The sequence below is a fragment of the Elaeis guineensis genome, chromosome 11 (assembly GCF_000442705.2).
Source record: "Elaeis guineensis isolate ETL-2024a chromosome 11, EG11, whole genome shotgun sequence".
NCBI lineage: Eukaryota > Viridiplantae > Streptophyta > Magnoliopsida > Arecales > Arecaceae > Elaeis > Elaeis guineensis.
This window is the reverse complement of record NC_026003.2, coordinates 92,405,257-92,430,256: the sequence shown is the minus strand read 5'-3', so window position 1 is coordinate 92,430,256 and position 25,000 is coordinate 92,405,257. Positions and strand designations below refer to the sequence as shown.

The 25,000-nt window shown below is 33.9% G+C and overlaps 2 protein-coding genes across 6 annotated transcripts in view; both read right to left on the bottom strand.

The window, feature by feature from the left end:
- LOC105061119 (uncharacterized) overlaps nucleotides 1-8,123 on the bottom strand; it is a 9,333-nt gene extending 1,210 nt beyond the window's left edge. The window contains exons 1-4 of one of the 2 annotated variants that reach the window (XM_010945082.4): nucleotides 7,805-8,123; nucleotides 5,087-6,397; nucleotides 4,721-4,981; nucleotides 3,802-3,952 (exon numbers count right to left, since the gene is read on the bottom strand). In XM_010945082.4, coding sequence (XP_010943384.1) covers nucleotides 3,802-3,952; nucleotides 4,721-4,981; nucleotides 5,087-6,370 — 1,696 coding nt within the window. In that variant the 5' untranslated portion in view covers nucleotides 6,371-6,397; nucleotides 7,805-8,123. The remainder of the gene's footprint in view (nucleotides 1-3,801; nucleotides 3,953-4,720; nucleotides 4,982-5,086; nucleotides 6,398-7,804) is intronic. The other variant, XM_010945081.4, reaches the window with a different exon arrangement.
- Nucleotides 8,124-17,733: 9,610 nt separating this feature from the next.
- LOC105061118 (uncharacterized) overlaps nucleotides 17,734-25,000 on the bottom strand; it is a 21,036-nt gene continuing 13,769 nt past the window's right edge. For all 4 annotated transcript variants that reach the window (XR_012135359.1, XR_012135358.1, XR_012135357.1 and 1 more), the window contains exon 10: nucleotides 17,734-18,749. The gene's annotated coding sequence lies outside the window, so the exon portion shown is untranslated. The remainder of the gene's footprint in view (nucleotides 18,750-25,000) is intronic.

Genomic DNA, 25,000 nt, shown 5'->3' with positions numbered 1-25,000 from the left:
GCAACAACAAAACAAGGATAATGAATGATGAATTATTGACTGAAAACATTATACTCATGGCAGTTTAACACTGATGATTTCAAGTCGTCCAAAGTTTTTTCTATCATGAATAAATGCTAGGTAAGTTCAAGTCAGGTTATGAGATTTCAAGACAATCATACCAATTTGCAAATTCAGTTAGCATTTTCAATTTACCCAAGCAACACCCAGACTGATAATGACTGTCACATCAGATAATTCACTAAAAAACTAGCAAGCTGTGTAGTTGGCAGAAAACAAGCTAACTTTCATTATGGCTTAATAGAACATAATAGAATAGGTAATCAGCAGTGAAAGAATGCTCATTCATTTAATGCCTAAAGATACTATGTGTTTGAATCTTTATACCAGATCTCCCATAAAATTGTTTTTGTATTTCTTGCATTACTATCTCCAACAAGGGGTGAAGTACTAGCATCATTACTTATAGCAGTATCTTACTAGTATGGTGCAGACTGATATCGTACTATACCAACACAAGATACGTGTATTGGTCCCAGCACAGCAGAAAAGTGGGTTGTGTATCATGTGTTGACATAGTACAATAAAAGGGCTAGCGATATCTTACCAACATGGTAAAAATGGTATGGTTGATATGCACCACTATATAAATCCTTTAACGATATATCCTTCTTCCCAAGTCACTCCAAAGCAAACCAACTCTAGGTAATGCTTGACACAATATGATGAACTAGCAACTAAGCATATTAACAATGCATGCAGTTTGATTGAAGTAATTCCTAATGTACCATATCTTTGTATCTTTCAGCCACATCTTCCAATTTTTTTTTTCTTTACCTGCTATCTTTTTTGTACCATCTTTGCTCCCAAGACTCCCTTAAATTATCTTTCCTTCAATGCAGATGACTTCAAGTCATCTAATATGATTTTTCTCGCGAACAGAATGCTAGGTTATCTTCCAGTCAAGAACCACATGGTTCTCTAACAATCAAATTCATTTACAAATTCGCAAGGAAACTTGATGTAGATTCATTCTTTTAATGCCTTTGAATTAAATGTGGAATCACCTAATTGGTTAGTTAATAGCAAATCCAAACTGGTACAGAAAAATAAATTGTCAATACACCTTAATCTAATGGAAAACATAGGCAGGTTAAGAATTTATATGGAGATTTACGCAATATGACCCTGAATGTAAAATATCTTACTATTTTTCGCATATGGTTCTTTTATATTGTTTTTGCTGCTATCTCTTCTCCTTTAATTGTTTGTGCTATTTTTCCTCCTATGTCTTCAGACATTTACTTGTACTTTTACATAGATGACCTTAATTCATTAAAAAAAACATAAAATAATTGGTAGGTTATCTTGAAGGAAGGTCCAATAGGATTCCAAGACAATCGATTGGAAATCATCCTTTTCTTCCAACCCATTTCCTACAATTTCATGGGAAATCTTTTTGTGTTATATCTTACAGAATCCAAAACACATCATTTGTAAACCTTAGGTCAAACAACTCAAGTTTTGTTACCAATCACTTTTGCAGCCAACCCAGAATAGTAGAGATCTGGGATCGAAGTTTTAGAGACCAATATCCCAGCCATCTTAGTGGTCAGCCAATACCAAGCCGACCCAAGGTTGAGATGAGTGACCTGATAGATTTTTTTGAAAAAGTCAAAATCCTAATTTTTCGTATAAAACAAGGACTAGATCAACCAAAACAATGGTCTAAATTTCATCCATGCACCATGCTCCTCTCCCTCCCTCTCTCTCTCCTTCTATCCCCCTACTGGGCCTATGCAACCCCCCCCCCCCCCCCCAACAACCCCTCTTTTATGGCTCCTCCACCCAGCCACCATCCTTGGCCCTTCACCTCGCTGTCGGCAGTCTGGCTGGCCCCCATCCTCGTCCCATTTCTCTGCATTCCACCTGCCACTATCACTCCTCAACACCACCACTGTCAATCCTCTGATCTGGCATATCTTTGCCGCCAATCTCGCTTTCCTCGAACAGCAGAAAAAAGAAAAAAAGATCACCAATATCAGTTTGTATTCATGTATCGTATCAGCCAGTACTTTCGCATATTTAGGCTTACACAGCCAAGATTTTAAGAACTGATATTTAAGACTCATCATATTGGTTGGTACCCGATATTGATATAAACTAATCTCAGTCAAGATCTCCACCAAGATGAAAACCTTGATTGGGATTAGCTGGGATGGTCATGGTTACAGTACCCAGAAACTAGTGTCCAACTTGATGAATCCATGTTGGATATGATTATGAATATCTTGTCACATTATTGATTGGCATAGGGTTGGACTCTTTCAACAAAGAGTTTGAATCACCATGTTATGGTTATGATGCCTGAAGCCTGTGTCCAACTTGAAGAATCCGTGTTTGACATAAATTAGCAAATTCAATACAGACCAAAAAATTGGATAGTTTGTAAATCTTTAGTTGCATTATGAATTAGAATAGAGTTAGACTCTTTCAACAGAAAGTTTGACTCACCATAATTCAATAAATACGCCTTTGCTCATTTTAGAGGTCAAGTATGCAGAATATTAAAATTTTCTAAGAGAAATGAAGGGAGACCCACCTGCACTATAGTTATCCATGAAGATATTAAAATAAAGTTTTTGAAATCTCATGCTTCTTACACCCATAAGCTAATTTTGGACTAAGGATGGGGAAAATATATACTGAAAGCCCATTAAAAATTATATTTTTTCCTTTTGCTTCATACAATCTCTAGAAAATAAAATATCCAACACTTAAATTTGTATTCTGTATACATCCTTGTATCTCCTTCTTTTGTGCTGATTGCTGACTTGGGAACATGATAAATTTCTGTATTTGATTCTTGTATCAGTGTATATGCGACATTCGACTTAAATATTCCAACTCATGAACAGGGACCATGCAATCCTTCCCAAGCAAGCCTAATTCATTAAGAAAGAGAATTCAAATTACAAAGCTTAGCCCAACCTACTGAACCAATGAAGCACATAATTTTGGTCAAAGTCCCTGACAGACAACGAATTGAAGCACATGATTAAGATTTTACAAAAGATGTAAGAAAATGTGGATGAAATTCAATTAGCTTGGTAGCCATCAACAGCTCTTGATATTATGTAACTTGATGGTACTAATATAAAACACTGAATATAATAACCAGTAAATAAATCTCCAAGCCCAACCTTTGGAAACTGCACGTGACTGTAAATTTTCTATACAGTTAATTTGCACATTCTTTCAAAAGTAACCTGACAACTAACTATAACAATGAATGATTTAACATTTTGGCTATCTTATCTGTCCATATAAATGACTAATATTAGTAAAGAATGTAGGATACTGCAAGATGACAGTATTAATTCCCAAGCAATATCACTTCTTTCACCCAAATTTAAAAGTTGATAAGCATAAGAGATCATTTTTGTAAGTTGCACTAGACCCAGAAGAATGTATATCAGCATTATTAGAAAAATATTAGTTAACAAACATAGAATCCATAATGTTTCCCAAAAGCATTGCATGACTGGGATTTTATGCACTTTTAAATACTTCAAATATAGTTAAGCCACTAGTTAAGTTAATGTTCAAATGATGAATTATTTAGAAAGGACCAGTCAACTATGTCTTCATACCTTCTCCAACTAATTATGGTGTTATTTACTGATTACAAAAAATATTCAGAAGGGAAAGGAAAAAAAACAAAGAAAGAAGAAAAGGCATAATATCTCTCAAAGAAAATTACTTAAAGTATGTAAGATGAAAGAAATCACTGATAACAACCTGAACAAGATGTTCCCATCACAGGCATATAGACTGTCACTGGCACTGCAGGAATAGCCACCATCTGTGTCTCAGAGGAACCCGGACTAGTTAAGTGGTTGCCACGTCCTGGAGTTGAGCCAGCTTTGGCTGCACTAGAAGAATCCTGGTTCTGCAAATTTAAGATGCAAACTGAATAATGGTGCACAGAGAAACTAATGTACAAAAATTCAAAAAAGAAAGATAACAAAGAAAAATATTCATGTCAAAAGGGTGCTCTGCTCAAACTTGCAGTTGAAGTTTATTTTCTATTTATGCTTATAATATATTGGGCAGACAGTATGAATTCAAAATTATTATATTTCTTGATATAGAAGCATTGTGAACACTAGTCCTCAAAACACAACATAACAAAGACTGAATTTCTTTTATTACAGTTATCGTGCCAATGTTCAGAATACTAGGTCACACAATTCTTAGAGGATTTGATCAAATAAAATTACTGACGCATCACAATTTTTTTTAAAAAAAAAAATACTATATATGTAAAAACATGCACATATATGTGTTTGTGCGTGCGCATACGTCTATGTATGTGTGTGTGTGTGTAAATATATACGTTATCTTGCCAAATAAATATCTAGTCAAGTCTTACCACATATTCCATATCCGCATAATAATTGTCTACAAAATGTATGTAGCATGATGCAGACTCCAAAATATGAAACACACTAGTAGCTATATTCAGCTCACTTTTACATTAATGGAAATGATCATAAATAACCAACAACTATGCAATCATGAATTGCCCAATTTCTTGAAAGAATTGTATTATTCCTTTCGTGAACAAATTTAGAGATGACCTTTTACAGCATGTTCAAGAATTCTCTCAAAATAAAGTAGACAGGAAATTAGCAATTATATCAGTGAGCAAGAAAACCTGAGATTTCTGGACACTGGCATCAAGCTCCACATCTCTATCGACTATTTGCACTGCCATCATCCTTTCTGCAGGCAAACCAGAACGTTCTTCTGATCCATTTCCAATCAACCCATCCGTAGATGGTGTGGAAGGCAATGATTGTTTTAGTACACTGACAGCATTGGCAACATTTAACACTTGAGTAGCATGCGCTGTATGAAAACCATCTGATGAACCATGCAATAACTGTCCATTTGCTATGTTGAGGATCAATGGGACCTGAAAAGAGTGAGCAGATGAACTTGAATCACTTGGTGAACTAGATGGTATTGGCTAAAAATTAACGCGCTGGTGAACATACTTGAGTTCTTGTGCTGTTATTACCTGCTTGACTTCATTCAAGCATTGCAAGTCTTGCAAGGCTTTTGTTTGTGCTGGATGGGCAACAAGAAATGCTTGTTTAGCTCCACCAATAGGTAGTGCTTGCTGTGCAACAGTAACAGCACCTCTTTTGGCTGCAGCAACCTTCTCCACGGCCTCTTTCAGAGCAGACATTGCCACATTGTAGCTGTCCTCAGTTGCAGCCCCTTCTTGTGCATACTTTATGGCTTCGTAGCATAACTGGTTGTACAGGACAGTTAGTGATTCTCGACTTGTGCCTTGTATTCCAGCACAGGATTCATCAGTTACCATCCCATTAGGCTTTGCAATTGCTCCTTGCAAATTTATGACTTTTCCAGCATTGCTATGTGATTCGAGATGAGGCATCTTTAAAGATGTGAGAGCATGATTATGCTCCTTCTCAAACTTTGTGACAATCCATTTGCCAGAGTTTGCCTTCTTTACAATAATCATAGCTTTACATCCTATCCTTGTTATCACTCTAGGGCGCTTGGTTTTCCCTTCATCAGTAATCTCATTCTTTACCCGAACTTCACGAAAGCCTTCCTTGGAACAAACAATCTGACGAGAAATAATTGAATTATCACGTCTCGAACGGCAATACTTGCTAATACGTGCACGAAAACCCATGTGTCTGGCATAGGTTATGTAGAAAGCCTTTGCAGCTTCTTCAGAGTCAAACTCCATCCCCTCACATGGTTCCTGAACAGCACCTCCATCACTGATGTATGATTGTACAAGCAAATCATCATCCCTGCGGACTGTCCTGACCTCCACTTTTCGTGGAGGCACCGGCCCATGGTTATGCTCCTTTACAAATTTGGTAACAATCCATTTCTCAGGTCCTATTTTTTTAACCATAATCATTGCCTTACAACCAACCCTTGTGACTGCTCGCTGCCGCTGTCTTCGTTCATCAAAGAGACCTTCATTAGCACGAGCCTCACGAAAGCCCTCTTTGGAACATACAATTCTCCGAGAAATAATAGAGTTGTCACGCCTTGACCGAGTATATCTACTGATACGGATGCGAAATCCTACATGCCTAGCATATGCAGCATAGAATGCCCTTGCTGCTTCTTCAGATTCAAACTCCATGCCCTCATATGGTTGCAAATCCATAACACCCCCAGATGCAACTACTTCTCCCTTGACAGGACTTTGCAACATTTTATTGTCTTCATGCACAGAAGGCTCGATATCCATGATAACTTCTGTTTTACCATCTTCTGACTCAATATGGGATTTCACTAATTCATCTTCCATCCTCAATGTCCACTGCCACACAACATTCTGTCAGTTAAATTAAACCAGATTAGCTTGATTTGCGAAAGAAAACATTAAATTCATCGGAAACGTTGGCAATTTGGGTTTGATGTTTTATCAAGGCACGGTTAATTGGTTGCTCATGGTAGAAGACATTAAGACTGAAATTTTCAAATGGGGATTGTACATGAATTTATACTAAATTAAGTCACCAATCAAGGATGACAAATTTTTGGGTAAATATTAAATAAAAATTAACGACATCACCAAAGTATATAAATACACCAAGCAACAGACAACAAGCATGCATGAAGCAACCATGTCACATAGTATTAGTAGCAGCAATATATAAACCACCAGAATTGATTGATAACCTAACTGTCTTTTACAGACAAGTCATAAAGTTCCTAAATGTTTCACAAAATATCATGGATTACAATATAGATAATGAATTAGCTCAATTATCTGGCCCGAATTCTGAGACACATTCAGCAATGAAAATTCCGTAACAACTGGAGGTTTCTTCAACATTTCACAGTGTCATGGCTAAACATCACAAATATATAGTACGAACTATGAAACATGAATTAAGGCAAGCTCAGGAAGTAGCAAGTATTGGATTCTAGCTAAGCAAACATGCTTACTATTTTTAAATGATATCAGTACCAAATCTGCATCGATACTTCTGAGTTCACATGCCATCTGTAAATGCAATTACAATTGAATCAAAAAGGAAAATCCATATGGTAGTTCCATTCGAGCAATCCAAATTCAATCAAAAACTGAAAACCTCGCAGAGCATTTAAGCCATCTCCTATTGCCCATCTTCCATCTGAATCACTTAGGAAAACACCAGCATTGCTCAAATGAGCCCTGTCTGCAGATTATGGTTGAAAGCGTCCTATTTATCACGTGCAAGTGATGTTACCCAGAACCTTCTATTTAGCCTAGAGTATCCACACACGACAATTGAACGAGGATCTTGGTTGCTAACACGAACACAAGTTTCAAAGTATAAATTGTTAGATACTTGAACGAACATACACCGCACTCGAGACACGAGCCTGAGTCCATTTAGCATATCATGCATGATAGTACGTTCATTAAATCCACTCTCTATACACATACAGAAGGAGAGTGGCTTAGTCAGTGTGATCAGATGGGTTTCAGTACCCGATCTTAATTCCAAGAACTTGTCCTTCAAAAACATAAACAAAAGTCAAAATTTTGGGAAGGTTGCATCAAAATTCAAAATTTTAAAAAACCAATCCAACAGTTCCTCGCCATGTATGCATAAAATAGCGGACCTTTTCAACAGACCTTTTAAAAGCGCAAACAAACGAAAATAACTTTTCAAAAAATTAACAGACTTTGATCAGAGTTAATAGCAGAACTAAACATGGTGACAATTCGAACTCGGATCAGACCAATTACCTTCGGTTATTACTACTCGAACTTCTCCCGGGAGCTAAGGACACGAATCCATCACCCCCAGACGGAGGGAAGACATCAGAGCCCTAGTTGGCTTGGCTATGGATCTCGTGATCCGCGAATGAAGGAGTTGTGGCATTGGCGAGGGAAATCTCTTGGATCAGAGGAGATCAGAGGCCATAGAAGAGAAGGGGAGGAGGGTATCACTGGAGATTAGGGATTGCAGGGCTTCGATCGGTCGGAGTGAAGGGAGAAGAGGAGGTGAGGGAGATTGGGGTGGGGTTGTGGGGTGGCCAAGTGGGGCAGCGAATGGACGGTGCTGGACGGAGATCTCGATAAAGGAAAGGAAGATAGGTCACGAATTCATGGTGGTGAGATCGACGGGGCCCACCATATGCTGGAATACACCGGAACTCACGTGATCCGCATTTAACGGTGGATGTTTTAGTGAAATAGTTTATTTTCCTTCCTTAAAGTTACATTTATCCAAAGACGAGCAAAAATCGAATTTGAACTAATCCGTGAAATCAAATATTTGATTTAATTTAATTTAAAATTTAATTTAATTTAATTTAATTAATTTTTGATATATAAAAATAAATTTTGATTGATTCAGATTTATCAATAAATAAAAATAGTTTCAAATCGAATTGGATTGACTTTAATAAAATGATATCATTTTGATTAGGATACTGTTTATATTGGAGTATTAATGTAATAAAAAAAATTTCTAGATTTATAATGTTGTTTATCAATTTAATTTTACGTTGATTAGTCTTAAATTCTAAATGACTTACTTACTGGATTGTTTATTTTTGTTGTAATATATTGGGGATCTTTATCTTAATTTTTAATGATGATATTTGTTTAAAAATTTTATTTTGTTGAGTGACAATACCTGTCAATTTAAACTATTTTACTTCATAATTTTTTTTGATCGTACTCTTATATGAAAAAAATAAATCTTCATAAATCATAAAAAAATTGATAAACTAAATTAAATCAGACTGTTTAAACTATGTTGGTTTGATTTGGTTTCACTCTTTTATTGATTCGATTTGATTTTTAGAAATGCTAAATTGTTTAGAATTGATTCGACTTAGATTTGAACATGAGATCGGTCCAAATCAGACCATGCTCATATATATCCAGTGCTAAAATAAGAAAACTCTATATTAGTTCTAGAAAGATGTGAATATAAATAAAATATTAATTATATCAACATATTGATCATCTACTTATGGATATAGGTTGGATACATTTAATATAAATTAAATTTTGAGTAGAATTCTACGATAAAAAGCTAACATAAATGATATAAGAATATAATTCACTGTTTTGGATAGAAGTTATGTGAAGATTTAAGACATAATTATTCACTCACGTGAAAGTTGACTTGGCCAAGGATCATAATCCTAGCAATCAGTTTAATCAAATCTCTATTAAAATATTAAAAATTAAAAATTATTCAAAATAAAATATAAAGATAAAAATTTTAATAAATTTTTATATTTAATTTCCATTGTTGCTCTTCAATTATAATATAAATAAAAAAATAATCATGAATAATTTATATTTTAAGAGGTTGTAAGAAAAAATGTATATAGGACTGTGTAGGTTTTATTGATACTTTGTAAATATTTTTAAATAACAAAGTTCCAAAAACATCATGAAGAATAAAATAAGGTACCAGTATTATTATCTTTGTAAAAATTATTTATTTTATAAAAAATAATTATTAAATGTGAAATATCACAACATATTTTAAATAACTTTAGCTAATAACTATGAATATTTTTTAAATAAGTATAATAAACTATCATCTTTTTTGAATCTTGTCTTTATGGTTGAATTTTTTTATCTAGGTAGAAGGTTAACAGAAGATCTAGTTTTGAAAATTTTCTTAATATCCGGATTCAAAATTGAAACTATTAAATTTTTGAATAAAATACAGAAATAGATATCCAAATCTTTATTTCAAAATTTTTTAATTTTGATAGGATTCACAATCATGGAAGAGGTTTCTCAGCAAAAGTCCAATTTTCACATAGCAAGTGCTGGTCCAAATTTTTTTTTTTAATTTGCTATTTTGATATCTATGTTGGTGGGGATTGGGATCAAGTGGGTTAGTCCCGATGGGGCTGGGGCACCAAAGCAACGGTCAAGGTGCTCAGGTGACCTGTGTTTTGCTGATTGGGAAGCAAATGATGCTTTACAAGTTTTTGTAAGGAAGATTAAGGACGCATTGTATGAAAAAAGAGCAAACCCCTTTAACAAATATAAATTTCAGGCCTTACGGGCAAAGAGAAGGAATAATACGTAGAAGAAAGAGTTGAAGAAAAGAAGCAAGGTTATAGTAGTAAAAGGGATAAAAAAGGAGGGTGGATATGGGGGTCTTGGGGGGGGGAGAGAGAGAGAGAGAGAAGTTGGCAGCAAGGTGCCATGTATTTTAGTTCCATTAATTTGTGTCACTATTCCATGTTAAAGTGTTGTGCAACACCTAATTAGAGGCAAATAACTAGTTTGTCCACCCCCACCACCACAAACCAACAAAAAAAAAAAAAAAAAAAAGGTTCTCTGAACCCACATTATCCTCAAAATGCCTACCTAGAAGTGATGCATATTCTTTTCTGGTTGTCAACTCTGAGCCTAGAGCACCATTTGTATTAAGACGAAGTTCCAACTTTTGCATACCTAAATGAGTTTGTAAGTGGAAAATGAATCAAGTGCTCATCCTTATAAACACATTTTGCTTCTTCATTTTCCAGGTAACAAACATTCCACTAACACTGGTACAATAAGTAGATAGCATAAGTTTGTCATGTATCTCAAGGAATTCTCAAACAACATAACCATACGATAGGATTATTCTATGGTGACCATCCTCAGAAAAAATGACTCCTTTGTACAATGATCACTGTCTTCTATGTTTGTTTCTGTAGAGAGTGTGTAAACCAACTCAACAGCCACTATACCAACAAAGGACATAATCTAGTCTAGTGATGGTCAAATAGATTGATCGCCCCGCACAGGACAGATATCGACTAACATTCCAAACGTTTCCATCATGTAGCTAAATATGATTGATTATAAAGTGAACAGGAGACACTCAAAAATTCACCCTAATTGTTTGCTGCATCAAGAAGATCCAGCACATATTTTAATTGAGGAACACTCTGCTTCAACCAACCCACATCAATGTCAAATCCCCATCTTTTGCATATAAAAAAAAATTCTTCTAATTATTATCAAAGTCTTGAATCTTCTCGTCAGTCCTTATTAGAGCTGTCAATTTGAATTGGACCCATCGAATTGGCTTGCCCAGCCATACAAATGGGGCGGATTGGGTTCGTGTTTTAGCAACTCATTTAAAAGCGGGTCAAATAACCTGTCCCATTTGGGTTGGCGGGTCGGGATGGACTGATTCACCTCTTTATATATATATAAATATATATATATATATCAAAATTAGTCAATTACTTATTGACCCCCAAACCTAAATCTCCTTATCCCCTTACCCTTATCCCCTTTCCTTATCCCCTTACCCTTATCCCCTTTCAACGAGAAAGAGAGGAGAGACCGAGAGAGCTGTCGCTGTCGCATTCGGATGCTGTCGGCCATCGCCTAGTTTCCAATGCCCATGGTGTCTCTTCTCTTTTTTTTTGATACAGCCTCAACGAGCTCCTCCGCTCCTCGGTGCCCGCATCGTGACCCCTGGCACCCCCTCCTCCCCCCACTCCTCGACGAGTACATCCCGACCCCTCATGAGCTCCTCCGCACTCTCCAATGCCCGCATCGCGGCCCCCGGCCCCCTCTTCCCTCCCCCTAGCACCCGCATCTCGAGCCCTCGCAAGCTCCGTGCTCTCTGGCACTCGTATCTTGGCTCCCCTCCTTCCCCACTCCTCGATGAGATCCTCCTCTCCAGCACCGTGCTACCCCCTTCCCCCTGCTCCTCTACGAGCTCCTTCGCCCCAGTGCCCACATCTTGGTCTCCTGCGAGGCTACGACTTTCCCTACGGCTGCATGCACCCTGGCCCGACTCCCGCACCCCACCCCAGTCCCCACCCTTCACGCCCCTTCCCGATGATGTGCCCCCCACGGCTACCGCACTCACATCCCCCCTCCCCCAATCCCTGGTGGGGTCCTCTGCCCTTGCTCCCTCCCAACCCCTCCACCCAGCACGACAGCAAGTCCACTCCATGCCCCCATCCCTCCACCCGAGCTTCTCCACCCCCACTAGCACTATCTACAGAACCCTAACAACTTGATTTTTGTGTTATTTTATTATACATGTAACTATTTGAATCTCTTATTTATATTTTTGTTTTGTTTGATTGTTGTCTTAATTGATTTTTTTTTATTGATTGATAAATTATCAGTTTGGTTCTCTATTGTGTGGATATGTGGCTAATTATTTGCATCATGACTGAGTCTATGAGTACAATGAATCAAGTTGTAAACGTAGATAGTGATGAAGTGCCTGAAGAATCCAAATTATATAATAAAAATGAAACTGAATTTAAGGTTGAGAAATCAAATAAGAGAGCAAGAGAATATTCTGATGTTTGGAATTATTTCATAAAAATGAAAAAAGACAAAGATGGTGTAGAAAAGGTAGCTTGTAATGGATGTGAAAGATAGTATAAATGTAGTAGAAAAAATTATGAGACCTCTTTTATGATCCGTCATCTTTCAAAGTGTCTTATGAGAAAGCTTCATGATGTAGGACAAATGATAATTGATGCAAATAAAAAACAAAGATCTAAAAAAATAGATCAAAAAGTTTCTCATGAATTATGTGCATCTGCCATTATTTAACATGATTTGCCCTTTTCATTTATTGAGTATCCTGAGATTAGGACTTGGGTGAAGTATATCAATCATGATGTTGTTTCTATTTCTAGAAACACTGTTTGTAGTGATATTCAGAAATTTTATTTGAGGAAGAAAGAGAAATTGAAATAACTCTTAGCTAAGATTCTCAATAGAGTTTGCTTGACTTCTAATGTGTGGACTGCATGCACTAGTGAGGGTTATATTACTTCGACTGCTCATTATGTTGACGATGGTTGAAAATTGAATAGTAAAATTCTGAATTTTGCTCATATGCCTCCTCCATACTCGGGGGTTGAATTAGCTGTAAAGTTGTATGAATTTTTGAAGGATTGAAAAATTGAGAACAAAATTTTTTTCTCTGACTCTAGATAATACCTCTAGTAATAATAATATGCAAGATAATTTGAAATAGCAGCTTTGTTTGAATGATAGTTTATTGTGTGGTGGTGAGTTTTTTCATGTACGGTGTTGTACTTATATTTTTAACCTCATTGTTTAAGAAGGATTGAAAGTAGCTAATGATGCTTTGGTTAAGAATAGGGAGTCAAGTATGTGAAATGTTCGGAGAGTAGGATGCAAAAATTTGATGAATGTATTAAGCGGGTTGGTGGTATTGACACTTCTACTAGCTTACATTTAGATGTGTTTATCCTTTGGAATTCCACATATTTGATGTTGAAGAGTGCAATCAAATACAAAAAAGCTTTTGCTTCTCTCCAATTGGTTGATAAGAACTATAAATTTTGCCTTACATCCTTTGAGTGGACAAGAGGAGAGAAAATATGTGAGTTTCTAGAGCCATTTTATGAGACTATCTACTTAATTTTTGGTTCTTCTTATCCTACCTCCAATCTTTATTTCATGCAAGTTTGGAAGATTGAGTACTTGTTGTTGGAAAATAAAAGGAATGAAAATATGATGATAAGTGAAATGTGCAAGAGGATGAAAGGCAAGTTTGATAAATATTAGAGTCAATATAGTGTTGCACTTATATTTAAGGCTGTTCTTGATCCACGCATCAAACTTACGGTGTTGAAGTACTTTTACTTAAAGATTGATGCATGTAAAGCAAAAGATATGGTGAAGGAGATGAGGACAAAGTTGAACAAGCTTTTTGAGCAATATGCCAACTCCACAAATACATCGGATAGTTCTTCCCAATCTCCATCCATATCACATGCATATATGCCAATGTCAAGTGGAGGATTAATCGGAAACAAAAGCAAAAAAAATACTTGATGTAAGTGTCTCATCTTGTGCTCTTTTTTATATTTTTTTTTCATATTCACATTTATTTTATTAGTTATATATCTAACTTATGTTTGTAATTGATGTAGAAAATTAAAATATTTGAGAGTCAAACTAAAAATGCTAAAAAATCCCAATTGGATCTCTATTTGGAGGAGCTGAAACTTGAATTTGGATTATATGAAGAATTGGATGTATTGCACTATTGAAAGAGTCATAAGCATCGGTTTCCAATTCTTTCAATAATAGCATGTGATGTTTTAGCTATTCCCATTATTGCTGTTGTATCGAAATCAATCTTTTCTATTGGTGCTTGAGTGCTCAACAAATATAGAATAGCATGCTTCCAAAGAAAGTGCAGGTTTTTCTTTGTACTCGCAATTGGTTGCAAGATTTTATTCCTAATGATAAGCTTGTCATGTGCTTTAGATGTTATTTGATTTTTGCTCCCTGCTACTTTTTTTGTGGCTGATTTCTTATTTTTGGCTTATGGTACTTGTAGATGAAGATGATGATTCAGTTATGAAAGTGAAAATATCTCTTTCAAAGAAGGGTTCTAATGTTATTGAAGAGATAATTGATAAAAGAGGAAGAGGATGAAGAATTGAACGATGAGGACCATAATGATGATATGGAGGATAATTTTTTGAGATTTTGATTTGCCTCTAAATTAGTTTGAAAATTAAAACTTTAAGTCTTTTACGTTTGAGTTATATTAAGTATTTAAGTTTGATAATTTTATTTTATAACTCTAAAAATTGAGATGTGAAACTTTGATAGGTTGATTTGAGCTTAAATTGCACATGAAATTCTATTTATATTACTGTTTATAATTTTTTTTAAAATTTTGGTGGGTTTGTCCGTTTAACCTGTGGCCTATAGCGGGTCAGGTCGGGTTGGGGTTTTTCCAACCCGCCAGTTAAATGGATCAGTCCGTCCCGACCCGTTTAGAAGTAGGTCAGGGCGGGTCAGCTCATCTTTACAGCTCTAATCCTTATTAACTAGGGATGGCATCGGACCGGATTCGGAATAAGTTTCTAACTATCTAAATCCAAACCTAAATACCCAGTAATCTATCCAAACCCAGTCCAAACACTATCGAGATTGGATTTTTTTTGCCCAAACACGTCTCAATCGGGCATCGGCTAATTCAAATTTATCCGGTCCAAATTCAATTGAGTCACATTGAGCATTTTTTTTTATTTCTATCAATTTTAAAATTATACTATCATTCCACAAATCATACCTATCTTAAACAAATAAAATTCAATAACACTTAGTTCCATATTCAATCAAAATAAAATTCAAACTACCTTAAGCGAATAAAATTCAATAATACTTAATTCAATAACACTCAGTTCTACATTCAATTTAAATACAATTCAAATATAATACAATTTTAACAGATCTAGACATTCAACACTAGCACTTAATTTCAATACCTCTGAAGGGAAGGAGGGAAAGAGAGAAAGGGGGGAATTCAAATTGCAAAATTAAAAATTCAAACTCAAATTTAAATTACAGCGGACATAGGGATCATGTTGGCATATCTAATGATTGTATGAATTAAACTTGTTATCAATAATCGATATTTAAAATTAAAATTTAAATTTCAAATATACCGAAAATGGTAATCATGTTCGTATATCTTGTGATTGCATGAATATTTTTTAATTTTTGTTTGGCTAGAATACTTTTCATGAATAAATTAAAATTTTGTAAGTAGTAGGTCATAATTGATAAAATATATTTACTATAATATATATATATATTAAAATACTAAAATAGTTCGGACCGGATTCGGATCAGGTATCAGGTCGGGTGCATAATTAACCAATTTCGGTCCAAACTCAAAATTAAGCATTCAGATTTTATCCAAACCCAATCAACGTGTTGACTATCCGACCCCATCGGGTTGGATCGGGTTAGGTATCTATGGATTTAGATTTTATTACCATCTCTATTATCAACATTGCATCATCAATGAATTTTTGAAAAAATTGTAATTTTCAAATATCCTCTCTTAACCAAGATTATGTAGTAAATATGACTATTAAGATAACTATAGTTGTTTTTGCTAATCTAAAACAATCGAACAAATCTTTCAAAAAACTTTCAAGGCCAAAGTAGTTCTGCTTTGTTTGCATACTCCGGTCATAACCTCCTTGAAGTTTTAAGCCCAATGAGGACACATATAAACTGCTTCTTTAAGGACTCCATGGAAGAAATATACCTAAATCCAGTTAATTCATTCCAAGTTCATATCAACAGCTGTTCGAAAGAATGATGTTTTAGTTGATTTTTCAACAAGTGAAAACATCTCAGAAAAATCAACTCCATGGAGTTGAGAATTACCTTTTGCAGCCAGCCTTGGTTTATATGCCTTACAATCCAACTACCAAGCTTCTAAGTTCGATGCCAACAAACATATGCACCCATAGGCTTGTTTCCTATGGAAAGGCTGACAAATTCAAGCGTCAAATCTTTCTAGTGCCACCATTTCAACTCCATTTGCTGAACTTGGATTACGCTTCTGCTCTATCTCACATTTTGTATGACTGGAACTTGATATAAAGAAGTGAACATGACAAAGGGCTAACAAATGTGATGCTCTAACTCAACTTTCTTGCCATATAGCTCAAACCACATTGGTCTATGCATTAACTTATTGGTACAAAATCTTATCAATTTGATCATAGCATAATTTTCTTACAGAAGTTAATATTGAGAAGGTGAAAGGTTAAGTGTGGGTAGTTTAAATTTTCACATTGTTTAATAACAAAATAATAAAAGGATAATTATACATGCTATCTACTAGGATAAGAACAATATATGACACCTAATACTTCAGCACAATCTTAATTTTTTATAGCATGATCAAGATGCCTGGAGACACCATACAGGCTAATGGAGAATCACCAAAATAAATCTGAGTCCCAAAACATGTCTTCTCCAGGAAAAGAGGGAGTCTTCCCTTTATCAATCTTCAAGATAACTATTCATGCAACCGCTCATACAGAATAGTAGTAACTTCATTTACAGAAACTTTTGCTTGTAGACTCTAATAACCAATATGAACAAACAAAAAAAGTAAATAGAAAACTAATCCCAATCAGGTGTAAGATTGTTCCTAGGCTTCAAGAAAGCTGCTTCGGCAGGTTTAATATTACAGAGCTTTATATTGGCACTGTTGAGTTGTTATTAATCATGCCATATGGGCCTAAGGATTTCAAATTACAGGTCTCTAAATTGTCGATTGTTAATGAATCGAGAATATATTATGTAAATTAGAGCTATTTCTACTCTCATCGAAACTTCTTAAACAAACATGTTGAACATAAAATCAGAACTAAAAGTGAGGACTCCTTAATAAACCCAATTTTCTCATCGAGCAAGATATCCACATCAATTTCATGCTGATCCACTGAATCTAATGCTGGTTGAATCATCAAGATAAACCAACAAAGATTCATGAAAGCAGAGCAACAATTGGGTCTATAATGTCTTACAATTAATGAAGTCTATAGTCAAATCAGATCCAGGGATAGTTGCATTCAGCTAGGGAGTTCCAGAAGCCAATTTGTATTAATAAGAACAACCCATGTCGTACATGATGGTTGAAAGACAACTAATATGAATTTGAGTTAAATGGTCTGAAAATGGAAGGGAAGAATTGATGGAAGCCTAAATGGAAGAGATAATAATGGATTTCACAAAGCTGCCTTTTATGGGCAAGTTATACCATATAGGAGCAAATGACAGCATAAAGTTCATGTAAGCCAACAAAAATATCCAAAACAAGCCTTGTATGGTTGTGGTATTAGCTGGCAATGTAAGAACTGAAAAGAAACCAACTAAATATAAAGCATGATCACCATATAATACCGAGTTTCTTCAAAAAACATCAATGATTGATTTAGTGCTTGAGCGAGGCTAAGCTCTATGAATTATCTATCAGCAAGTTACACAACCATAAAAGAGAGTCCAGTATACTTCGAAAAAGAGATTAACAGCATCCCATATTTTGATGCCTTGTCAGTTTGTTGCAGAGAGGTTAAAGGATAAGTACCACCTAAACGGTCCTCACTCAAGTTACCACTGCAAGAGCACAACCATGACTAAGATGCAGCCAGCATGGGAAGTGTTGCAACAATAGAAGTTTGTAACATCTGGTACATTGGAGACCTGCTGCTCTGTAGCCCATGTATCAGCATATCTATAATACATTTACGAGCTTTGACTAAGCTGACCAAACTCCGACGAATCCATTTGGGAGAAGAAGCAAGTTCTAGCTCCCTGGATGACGGTTCCTCATCTTTATCCTCCTCATAATCACCATCACCAGCGATAAATTCATTGTGGTTTGCCAGCTTCGGTTGAACAGATCAACACTCCGAAGCATTTTGTTTGCGAGAAGAAACAAGTTCCAACTCCGTAGATGTAGGTTCCTCATCTTCATCCTCCTCAGAATAACCATCACCAGTGATAAATATGCTGTGGTGGTGAACAACCATGTCGTTCACCTGCCTCACAAACTGCCCTCGAACTCTTCGCCTTTTTTCAGCAAGATGTTTTCGATTGACATATCTAATTTTCTTGTTGAAACATCTGTCCTTTCTTTTCCTCCGGAACTTGATAAGTGATGTAGCTCTTCTTTTGGTTCAACTAGATTTCACTTCAGGTGTAGATGACCTTGCCATTGATGACATATGTGTGGTGGAGGTGCCTAACCTGATTGCAAATTTAACCCAACTGGATGATACGAAAATGATGGCATCATTGGCATATGAGGACCCTGAGGAAGAACATTATACTGAGGCAGCAAGGGCGGTGCGGTATGCGCTTGCACATTGTTCAAACCATCCTGAAATATTTGCATAGATTGGGGTATCATATTCTGCTCCATCATCCCTCGATAATAAAATGGTAAATGGAAGATGAGTAATTCTTTGTGTACCATACGTGCGGTTCAATAAAATTAATATAAAACACACCATCCAATCAATTAAAATACATAACGCACTTAATAATGAAATAAATATTTGATACCACTCCGCTCTTTTTTTCTAATTTTTAGCGATGAAAATGTAGTTTCCTCTATAGAATAAAAAAATAATATTATTATCAGGAATAGATTTATGTATATCCAAGGGGTGTCTAGGGACACCCCTCGACTTTAAATATATATATATATATATATATATGATCTGTATATACATATATTTTTATATGTGGATACTTCTTTTTTAATGTAAGAACATCCTTAGTTTCCACTTCAGAGGTTTGAAGCCCACTAGGCTAGTAGGCCACTGTCGGGTCTACCAACTAAAGCGGACTTTTTTTTTTTTTAACCCAATCACCTAATTCATTAATATATGGGACTGGGACACCATTAAAAAAAGATACCCCTAATTAGCTGGGAACCATGTTTGAAACCCACTAAGCTGACTAGTGGACAGCCTCAGACCTCTTCAACTTTTTTTTCTACCAACCAAAGCCGGTTTTATTTTTAACCAAAATGCCTAATTAATAAATGAACCCTCCCTCCTCCCCGCCTCTCTCTCTCTCACGAGTGACGAATAGACAAGCACGACCACCGACCTTTTTTTTTAAAAAAAAAAACCTATATGCTTACCGTCTAATTAATGAATCAAGTCTCAAGTCTCAATCCTTCCACTTCTTCTCTCTTATCATCTCACGAACGACGAACAGAAGCAGATACAGCTCAACAGTTGCCGCCTCTATCCTCCGACCTCTCTCGCTTTCTTGTATACTCGTTGTAGTTTGATAAGCAGATTATTCTACTATTTTATATCAATTAGAATCAGGTACTTTCTCGACCATATTAATGTTATCTAATATTTATTTATCTATTGACTAGAATTTTAATACGGTTATATGCAATTTTTTTTGAAAAATCTGATTTTGTGGTTTAGTTGATTAATTAATTGATGTTTAATTGAATAGTTAATTGGTGTTTATTTGAATAATTAAATTATAGAGAGATACTTCAAAAAAAAAGTCCCATTATCACAAAGCTCATCTCAATGCCAAGATGGAGCAAGTGGAAGTGGTTCTAATCCTAGTCCTCAACATATTCTGGTGAAATTGAAATTGATTTTGAATCTTCCTGTTGATCCAGCGATGAGAAAAAGAATTTTTGATTGTCATCCTAATAAGCGAGATGAAGTTAGAAAGAGATACCTATAAAAAGGTTCTTATCAACCTCGAAATCATTCTTTTTCATAAGAATCAATTGGAGAAAAATTGTATAGATTTAATCCAAATTGGTTTGATCAATATTCAAATTGGTTGAAATACGATATTAAAAAAGATGTAGCTTTTTGTTTACGTTGCTACTTATTTAAACCTGAAGGAAAAAAGGTGAGGCATATGTTTTTGTTTTGGATGGGTTTTTACATTGGAATAAAAAAGATATATTGGATCTTCATATTGGTTTATATAACAGTTCTCATAATCAAGCCATTAAAAAATATGAAGATTTAATAAAAGAGCGGCAATCCATCTAAGTGGCTATCCATAAATAATCAGAGCAAGTTAAGAATGAATATCAGCTTAAATTGTATGTTTCAACTGTGTGTGCAAAATTTTTATTACATCAAGGAAAACTTTTTCATGGTAATGATGAATCAGAACATTCAAATAATAGTAAAAATTTTCTTAAACTTGTGAAACTTGCTGTCAAATTGAATATGGATATAGATGCTATTGTATTGAAAAATGCCTCGGATAATTAACAAATGATAGCCCCTAGTATCTAAAAAGACCTTGCAAATGCAGTTGCAAAAGAGACAATTAATTTGATCATTGAGGATCTTAGAGATAATTTATTTGGGATATTGGTTGATGAATCTAGTAATATATCTGGAAAAGAATAAATGATAGTTGTGATATGTTATATTGATAAAATAAAAATTGTCAAAACATATTTTATTGGTATTGTACATATTGCTAATACTTGTACTAGGTCCTTAAAAGTAGTAATTGATTCTGTATTCTTGGAGCATGGATTGAGTGTATCTAAAATACAGAGACTGGGTAATGATGGAGCCAGTGATATGCAAGATGAATTCAATGTTATTAAATCTCTAATATTGAGAGACAATGAATCAACATATTATGCGTATTATTTTGCTTATCAGCTTCAACTGACAATTGTAGCTATCGCAAAGAAGCATATTAATGTTATTTGATTTTTTGACTTGGTTTCTCATATAACTAATGTAATTAGAGCTTCTTGTAAGAAGAAAGATATACTTCGTGAGAGGCATGCCATGAGAATTATAGAGCCAATAAGCAATAGTAAAATTAAAATTGAGATGGGGTTGCATCAAGAACTTTCTCTTAGAAGAGTAGGTGATACACGATGGAGATCCCAGTATAAATCACTTTTGAGCTTGATTGAGTTGTTTCCAGATGTGATTGATATTCTCGAGTTCATTTTTCTTGATTCTCGTAATTCAATGCATCCAAAAAAAGCACATTCTCTTATGAGATCATTATGCTCATTTGATTTTACTTTTATTTTATATTTAATGTTGGATATTTTTGAGATAACAGATGAGTTATCAAAAGCTTTGCAAAGAAAAGATCAAGATATTATCAATGCAATGGAACTTGTGAATGTATCTAAGCAAAGATTGCAGAAGATGAGAGATGATGAATGGAATATTCTCTTGGAGAAAGTCTATCAATTTTATTATCATCATGATCTTGATATTCCTGATATGGATGGTGTTTATGTACAAGAAGGAAGATTAAAGCGTAAAGCTCTACATGTTACTAACATGCATCACTATCGTATAGATGTGTTTCATATGGTGATAGATATACAACTTTGTGAGCTAAATAATTGCTTTAATGAGGTAAACACCGAGTTACTTCATTGTGTGGCATACCTAAGTTCCAAAAATTCATTTAGAGCTTTTGATTCCAAAAATTGATGAAGATGACAGAATTTTATCCCAATAATTTTTTTAGTATTGATATTAGAGCACTTGAGCATCAACTTAAAAATTACATTTTTTATGTGCAATCACATGAAGCATTTGTTGATCTTCAGGGGCTTGGTGATCTTTTAAGAAAGTTGGTGGAGAAAAGAAAACATTTTGTTTATCCTTTGGTATATATGCTTTTGAAGCTTACTTTGATTTTACCAATTGTATTTGCTAGTATGGAAAAAGCTTTTTCTGCAACAAATTATGTCAAAAATAGATTACAAAGTCAAATGTATGATCAATTTCTGAATGATTGTCTAGTAATATATATAGAAAAGTTGTATTTAAAAATATCACAGATGAAATTATTATATACCATTTTCAAAACATGAGAACTCGTAGAGGAGAATTGTATTGAATGTATGTTATTTTAATACTTTATTTTGATGTAATTGTAAGACAACTGCTTTGAATGAATTTTATTTTATTAATAATTTTTACTTAATTATAAAAATATACTATTATCTTGTATACTTCATTATTTTTATTATTTTATGAAATAAAAACTTATCAAAGAGTCACCTCTTAGAAAATTTTTCGAATCCATCCCTAATTATTACTTCTTAATATCTTGTATGATTTTTTATAAATATATATGACATTTTGAGCAATATATATAACTCTTGTATTTTCATGATATCCTGAACAATAGACTTTCTAGTACTTTATATGACTTCCTGTAAATATATATGATATTTTGAATAACATATATGATTTTCTATGAATATATATGATATCTTGAATAATATATATGGCTTTCTAATATCTTATATGACTTTCTATGAATATATTTGACATCTTGAACAATATATATGATTTTCTGTGAATATATATGACATCTTAAATAATATATATGACTTTCTAATACCTTATATGATTTTTTGTGAATATATATGACATCCTGAATAATATATATACCTTCTATATCTTTATATGAAATCCTGTTGGTTATAAGAAGTCATATAAGACATCAGAAAGCCATATATATTATTCAGGATATCATATATATTGACAGAAAGTCATATATATTATTCAAGATGTCATATATATTGACAGAAAATTATATAAGATATTAAAAAATTATATATATTATTCAAAATATTATATATATTATTTAAGATGTCATATATATTCATAAAAAGTCATATAAGTCATTAGGAAGCCATATATATTATTCAGGATATCATATATATTCACAAAAAGTCATATATATTGTTCAAAATATCATATATATTCGAAAGTCATACAAGACAACAGAAAGTCATATATATTATTCATGATGTCATAAAGATAAAAAAAATTATATATATTATTCAGAATATTATATATATTCATAAAAAATCATATAAAATATCAGAAAGTAATAATACTGTTCTTTCTTTGATCTATAGAGGGAAGGACATTTTCGTCACTGAAAATTAGAGAAAAAAATTGAGTGGCATTAAATGCCTGTCCCATCGTTAAGTGCGCTACGTGCTCCAATATGATTGAATGGTGTACTCCACATCAATTTTATTGCACTGTACATGGTGTATAAAGACTTTCTCAATGAAAGATTGATGGAACATTGGAAACATCAATTTGGCCCTCATTTATTAATTGTGCCTGTGCATTTGAAAAGGGCATACTATAGATATCAAAATCGTGGATTGAACCTATAATTTCACACATGATAAATCGATAAATAAGTTTAGTTTTATTATAATTTTAAAAAATAATATTAAAAAAGCTATATTTTAAAAAAATCCGATTATCGCATACACCACCATACTTGATTGCAATGGATCGATTCAACCATTTCTCTTTCACTTCATCCAGTGCATATTAGCACGGGGGCTTACTAGGGTGTGCAAAAACTGCAACAATAAGGGCCAAGCAAAGAAAGTCTACAGGACTATTCTATGGCCCCTTACGAGGAGACAATGCACATTTAGCTTGCAGCAATGCGTGGGGGATGACAGCTTGCCAATGAGGAAAAAAGACAAAAGTGGGGAGGATAGACGAATGGGGGTGAGGTGGGGGAAAGGAAAATGGGAACATATCCTACCGTATGATCGAGTCACCATGTCGCACGTTGAGCATGTCCTATCATTCGATCGAATCACCACGTCGCACCCATGAAGATTGCTTGGCAGCTCGACTAGACTTGCTTTGCTTATAGTTCTAGGTAGATGCTTGTCTGAATCTGGTTTAGTCATTGGTAAATCAAAAAGAAACCATAATTTGATATTTAAGGTTTTGATTATTTGATTTAGTGTATTCCTAAATTCAAGTTTTGAAAATTTAATTAGTTTAAAAATTTTTGTTCAGATCATTGTTAGATTGATAGTATCTAGATTGTCGTTTTGTATTCGTGTGAAGTCAAAATATACACGTCCAGCAAATTGTCATGTATCTCTTGTTGCTTCTTTGGATTTAGAGCAATGGACTTGCTCTCTATTTGGTAGGAAAGATGGATGAAAGACAAAACATAGATGAAAGAGAAGATGGATGAATAGATAAAAGATCTATCATCTCTCATATATTTGATAAAATATGAAAGGATGGATGTGAATGACTCCCTTCTCTATTTGATATTGGAGAAATGAAAAGAATGATGAATGATGTTTATATAATATTTTTACTAAACTATTCTTTGATAAAAAATATTATTATTATCAATTTATAATATTATTTATATTAAAGAAGTAGAGCAACATATAAATATAATCTTTATAATTTATAATTACATAAAAATTATATAAATATTTAGTTTTGATAAAATTTAATTAAATAAATAATTTTATAAATTAATGATATATGAGTTAATTTATTTATACATATTAATTATATAAATAGTAAATTAACTTATAATTTAATTTAAATGATTAATTAATTTTATACAAATAGTTAACTAAAAAAGTAAATATAAATAGAAAAATAGAAGATAATTTTAATTATTTACTTATAATTATAAAAATTATATATTAAATTTAAAATAATTAGTAACAAAATTTAGAATAAATTATAGAAACATTCTTTCAACTTTAATCTAATTTCACTTATATTCTCTCGACTTTAAAAATATGTCTAACTAGTCCTTTGATTTTTTGAGATG